The following is a 6,888-nucleotide window of genomic DNA, read 5'->3' on the forward strand; positions in this document are numbered from 1 at the left end:
AGTCTGCAACAAGCAGTCGAAATTTCTTCTTAGCCTCTTCCTATTCTATTACCTTTCCCTGTCCAGCTACTTGCTCCTAAAATCTTGGTTTCTTTGCCAGTGTTCTCCAGTACATTCCAGCCCCCTCTTACCTATTATCTGTACAGCTAATTGTAGTCATCCCTACTGGCGGAATTTCCTTTCTCCATTCTTGTGTTGGCTTAGTTCTTAGAATACTTCATGCTACTTTATGAATAAAACATTATTTATGGCTATTGTAATTCTCAAAGAGCTGCATCCAAAACCCCATTTTCTCCTTATTTCTTGAATCTCCCCGAAGCTTCATCATCATAATCACTTTTAACTTTGAATTGAAGTTTTCTGCTTGTGTTATGTATAAAAGCATTAACTGTGTAGCTCTAAAATAATACTTCAAATCAGGCAATCCTAAACCACCTTATTCTATTGGAAGGATCAATGTATCCCACTTGATTTTTGCCCTCTTCTCCTCCCAGATAAAATCCTTCAACTCTTTATTAATTACTATCCAGAACTTCTCCTCTAAAACTAATGGGACTAAACATTTTTACTGCCTGAATTTTGCTCTCCATATCCACAGGCAAAAGCTTCCAGTTTCTCGGTTCTTGTATTATCTTTTATTTAGTATTTTTCCACATACCCTTACCTGTCGTAACAGAATCCTGTTTAATCCATATTCCTTAATATTTTATTTTGTGTCCCGATAAACATGAGTATTGCTGAACCAGTTCATGTGTGGGTACAGCCTTTTCTTTTATCTTCATTAATTTTATATTCCGAAAAAAACATGGAACTGTCTCATAATGTTCTACAAAACTGAGATGTTCTTTTCTAGTTTTATCAGGTACAAAACAATACAGTCTCGAAATAAAGTCAGCTTTTCTTGATTATCACACCAATTATATCCTTGAATCTCTTATTTTCTTTGCCAATGGTTCTAAATATAATGCAAATAACAAAGGGGAAAGAGAACAGTCCCACCTGATTCTTCTGTTCAGTCACAACTTATCAGAGAATCCTCTCACTTTGATTAGTGCATCTTTTCCTTCATAATTAAACTTATTACTGTATCACGGAATGCAAGTACTTTCATTGTCCTACTCATAAAATCTCATCTTACGCTGTTGAACACGTTCTCTACATCAAGACCCACCAACAGCAGCAGTATTTTCATATATTCTGCTTCCATTCTGGATCATCGTTGTTCTATTAATGTGGTCAATCATTTGCCTCCACTCGACACAACCACACAGATCTTTGCCATTCTTTTAGCCATTATAGACAAACAGTTTATAATAATGGTTTAAAATTGAAATGGGCCTATATGAAGCGGGATCTGATGAGCCTTTACTATCTTTAGGTATTACAGCCATCACAGCTTTTTTTTTTCCAGGATGTTGGTGCTTCCCTGCCTTTTAAAATATTTTTAAACAAAACATTCTAGATCTTCATCACATTCTTCTCTCCTAGCTACCAAACTTCCACCGGAATATCGTCTATTCCCGGAGACTTTCCTGCAGATTGGTTATACATCATTGTTTTTATCTAATCTTTTCCCCGTCTTATCTGCTAATTGTTGAGTCTCATCTACCTCTAACCTTGGCATATTTAAGTCTTCTATAAATATTTCTATTTGTGCTTTTTCTTAATTTCCGTATTTTTATGTTTTATACAAATGTTCATAAAATTTCTGAAATATTACTAATACTTCTACAGGATCCCTGGTCATTTTTCTTGTTACAGGCCTTTCTACCTTCTATGGCCTAAAGCACTGTGCTAAGAGTTTTTGTTCTCTGAAGTTATTATAAAAAAAGAGTTGCTTAACAGCAATATTTCTAAACTGGTAAATATTATCTAGATACTCCCTTATTTTCTCTTTAGCACTCTGCAGTTGTGCCTCTTCTTGTTCTGTGAGATTCCCCCTATTCTGCAAATAAATCTGAATCCCCAGGATGGAGTATATACCTTTAATAGACTTAATAGAAATGAGCTTGATAAAGTGATTTGAATTTTGTGTTGTACAGAATGCAAACAGACAAACATCAGTATGAATACACTCCTAAATGAAGTTACACCACATTTACAATATCTCTGAACATCAGGACAGCCTAGACTCAGGACAGGTGAGATGCACAGTTGGGGGGGGGGGGGTTAAGCCCACCAAGTTGCAGAAATAAACTTTTGCCTACCCTGTCTCACTCATGACCCACGCTATTTGCCAGGCAGGTAGGAAGAGGTGGAGAGATTAGGGAACACTGAAAGCACATAGTCATTCATGCCCAGACCCTGCTACAAACTCACTCACCTCTATAGGGGTTAACCAGCCCTGCTGAGCTGGCAGTGAGACTCTGGGAGATGAAGCCTTAACCCAGAGTATGCACAGTCATTAACCAGATGACTCAATAAGTGACTTCACCATAATCAGACTAAGCAGCAAGCTAGTCAGGAGGGGAAAAGCAGGTGTGAACACCCTGGGTACACTCCCAATGATCTAAGCCAAGATTATAAACTCTGCAGTAACTAAGGGCTAGAAAATGATCAAGCATCCACCAGAAGGGAATAAACTATGCCGCTGAAATACCAAGGACAATGCAGATATAACCCCAGGAGGCAGAGGACCCAGTCAATCATCTAATGCTAACCTCAGGTGAACGTCTGAACCACCTACTGGACATCAGGAGAGACCCTCCGATTAGCCTTATTATAAGCCATTGTCTACCATTCTTAAATTTTACAACAAAGGGCATATGATTGAAAGATTTATTTAACCAGTGATAGCAAGGGTGAGCTCTTTGAAATCCAAGCTGTTTAGATGCAAAAAAAAAAAAAAAAAAAAAAAAAACTAATTAGGGGGGAGCAGGAAAAAATTGCTCTTACACATCTGACACATATCACAGCATGCATCATTACAGACAAGCATCCATCCTTCTATATATAAAAAGGTACTAAATGTTGACAGATGGAGAGGATAAACCCAATCAAATAAGACATCATAAAGGGTCCTAAGTGTTAGCTCCTCATAAAACAGTGAGATGAATTCTAGGTAAGCTGTGAATCAACAAAGTTGTAGAAAACAATTGAATAGAGAGAGTGTGTTTCTTTTAAGGAAATTCTTATGTTGGTGGCATTGAGAAGCTGTCCATTCATGCAAAACAGTAGACCTGCTGAGGACAGGTGGGAAAGCTCTGAGTCAAAGGCATGCTCTAGCAGCTAGAAGTCGGTAATTGGAAGACTGCATGAAATGGAGACGATTCTAAAATACACCACAATGAACATCTGCTGTATTCCTGAGGAGCACAATCTGCAGCAAACTGACTTGGGTACTTAACATCCCCTGGACCAGAACGGTCAGTAATGGAAGCTTCTATTCTGCAAAAAAACATTTTCTGTCAGAATATTTCAGATGACTGTCTGAGAACGCTGGAAAGCCATCTATAACATAGTGAAACACTTCACCCAATTCTGTCAGAGAAGGCACTGATTTAATGCAAACAGCAAGTCAGAAAGGGAATGACAATAATACAATTAGTGATAATGCACTATCCATTGCAGTATCGGTACACAGAAGCATGTCAGGGAACCACTGAAGACATTAGCCACTATCAAGCTGCTAGGGAATTCACCTTCTCTCACACTGCAGAGTCAATCCTCTCACTTTGCAGATCAGGGTACATGCCAAGACCAATTCAATGTGCTCATAATGAAAAGATAAAAGCCATGATCTACTGGGTCACCTCCTTATGCAGAAAAGGCTGGAGAAGAACATCAACTAGTTCTATCAAGATAAAGGCAGCCATCTATATGAGAAACAGAAGTAACCTTTCCAGTTAATTGTCACTCAGAGACTGGCAGGTAACAAGGCCCAAGTCAAAGCTCCTGCCAATGAGTCACAAGATGAAGCCCCCTATCATCTAGGTATCCACGTTTGGAAGCACCAGAATACACTTCTCTTGAAGGGTTTTCATCACCAATACAAGATAAAGTAGCTGATGCAGATATCATGCCAAAAGGTAGCATTCTGTACTCAAACCTAAGATGGCCTACAGCAAAGAACAGGAATTTCTTGTGATGGTCCCATTGAGTGATGTGTGTTATCAATTTCCAGCAATACCATACCACCTGAGCATGAAAATCCAAAATCTGGTATACCTGATGTGCTTGATGAATTCCCTTTGTCTTCTTACGGACTTGGAAGAGGTGCAGGTAAAACTCGCTTCATTGCTCTATACGTGGCCTGCCTAATAAGTCAAAGAATGCCCCTGAAGTTGCTGAGCCAAGCGACTTTATGGCAGCTTTTCTGACCATGTTCAAGGTTCACTTGTCGTGAGTGATGGTTCTCCAAGCTGGGGCAAACTTAAGAGAACTGGCTTCCCACTGTTAGCCCAGAACAGCAGCTGGGACTGCTGTGGCATCACGTGCGCAGTCTGCAACTTGACATACTTAATAGGGATGTGTGAGGAAGCAAAACTGCCTGATGTTTAACTGGCTTCCTCTCTTTATGCGAAGGCTTTCTTCTCTTGGGCTGATGCAAAGTCCTAGCTACCTCAGAGTTACTTGAGGGGTGTATGAACCCTTGATGGTTAACAGTGACTTCTTCTACTTTGGAACTGATTGATACAACAAATCTGACCTCACACAACAGCAGACATTTAAGGTAGCCAGTTGTATGGTTTTGAAACATTTCTGATTACGTCACAACTCATTTTGATATCAAGGGTAGTGGTCTAATTAATTTAAAACTCCACCCCAACTGACATTGTGAGACTAACTGCAGAAATAACATCTACACTACTTTCTCAAAGGACAAATGATACACAGAATAACCCAGGCAATGTATCATGGGTTAAGCATAATAATTTTCAATACTTGATATAGTAAAACATATAACATTGACTGAATCATTAAAAGTGATGATGTACATTAAAACAAAGCTTTACAAGCACTAGCATGTCCTGAATCTTTAAAAGTCATGAGGTACATTAAAACAAAACTTTACAAATGCTAGCATGTCCATTACCAGACATTATTGCTTTAACTGTGCAATGCCCCAAATCAAGTATTAATTACATAAGTAAAAGAGAAAAATTAAGATGAGTACAGTTTACTTGCAGTCTTTTTTCCTTTCACCCAGCACAAACAAGGAGGAAGACAGGACACACTTGGGTGGACTACAGGTGAGAGGCCTTTTGGAACTTACCCTGCTGTTTACAGTCAGTAGCACCACATTTACCACACCAAAAGACTTCATCCTGTTTTTTAAATACAATTTTAATGGTGAAAAAGAACTACCTGGACACCCATTTAAAAAAAAAAAAAAAGGCACTTTAGACCAGTTTAGTTGCTTACTAGCACAACTGAAATTGTTTAATCTATAAGGAAATATCTGTTTGGTAATGACTTTCTAGTGGGACTATGACTAGGGAACAAAGGCTAAAACAATTTGGGGGGTTTTTTCGTGACGGAGAATAAAGTGGACTCCAAGAATGACCAGAAGATAGGCAGAAATTTATTCACAAGCCAAAGATTTGGATTTACCAATCTATGGACCCATCATTAAACAAGATCACAAGCTTTTTTAAGTCAAAAAAGGGCAAAAATGACAGTTATGTACTTATTATAACACTGCATTCATGCTGTCTTCTTCCGTCTGTCTCATTTGCCATAAGATATCGAAGGAAAGAATCTGCTGATACTAGTGGTAGAAATTAGTTTCCTTCTCAGGGCTGCTGAGCCCCCTTTCCATGATAAAGCAAGAAGCTCTGAAGTCTGGTAGAACTTCGAGAGCCACTACTCCTCCATACAGAAAGAAGTCAGCTTTAGTGGTTTGGGTACCTTGTAAGGATAGCCTGTATTTGTCTCCTAAAAGAGTTGTACCAGGTGCAACACACTGGGAAACTTCGGGCAGCCCCAGGACTCAGTGGAGAGATTATATATTTCCCTGGTTGCCTTACAATGTCTGCAGATCTTGCAGAATGAGCTGGAAATTGATGCTGAGGACAGACATTTGATCAGCCCAGCTCAACATGCAACAATGGCGACCCTTTCCAGAATACATGCTTTAGAAAAATGGATGAAAGCTTGGACACGTTGTGGTCACTGGACTGCTCACACACACACACACACACTGTAGAACTAGCGTTACACTGACAGCACTTACTTCTTCTTGGCCGTCCCACTTTGCGGATCACTTCTACTGCTGTGAATGACAAAAATACATATATTAATCCTAACATGTAAAGATGCTCCAACAAACGCTACTAAAAAATCTGTATTCAAGGCCATGTGATATGAAAGGAAAACTTGAAATAAATAGTTAATTAAATTACAGTACAAGCAGGATGGTGGCACAGAGGTTAGTACTGATGTCTCACAGAGTTTGGCCAAAATGTTTGATATTGACAGAGGTGCCTTCTTTGTGGCAAGTGCAACTTATCCCTGTGCCTATATGGATTTTTACTAAGGCATCCATTTACCTCCCACATTCCACAGGCAAAACAGCAGAGCACTACTACTACTATGTGTGTGTGTGTGTGTGTGTGTGTGTGTGTGTGTGTGTGTGTGTGTGTGTGTGTGTGTGTGTGTGTGTGTAAATGTGTATATTTAAGGTAAAAAATGGCATCACACACAGGAATGGTTTCTGCCTACCACTCAGTGCTTGCCAAGACAGTTCCAGCTCCCTTCATCCCCAGATATGATAAAACAGGAATAGAAAATGGATGGACAGCTGGATGAAATTATAAGTACCAATAAAGAAAAAAAAAAAAACAGTCCATATTTTCAAGTTATTTTTAGCAAGACTAATGATCTAAGTAGCCTCTCCCTTAACCACCAATGTCTCAAAACAACTGAGTGAAACCACATGAAACCTTG

At 39.1% G+C, this 6,888-nt stretch overlaps 1 protein-coding gene across 43 annotated transcripts in view; it reads right to left on the minus strand.

Moving 5' to 3' along the window:
• LOC122809254 (titin-like) overlaps positions 1-6,888 on the minus strand; it is a 3,339,665-nt gene that overhangs the window by 419,363 nt on the left and 2,913,414 nt on the right. For all 43 annotated transcript variants that reach the window (XM_044080625.1, XM_044080596.1, XM_044080621.1 and 40 more), the window contains one exon: positions 6,176-6,214. In XM_044080625.1, coding sequence (XP_043936560.1) covers positions 6,176-6,214 — 39 coding nt within the window. The remainder of the gene's footprint in view (positions 1-6,175; positions 6,215-6,888) is intronic.

Source organism: Protopterus annectens, chromosome 8.part0, assembly GCF_019279795.1.
Source record: "Protopterus annectens isolate FY-2018-M chromosome 8.part0, PAN1.0, whole genome shotgun sequence".
NCBI lineage: Eukaryota > Metazoa > Chordata > Ceratodontiformes > Protopteridae > Protopterus > Protopterus annectens.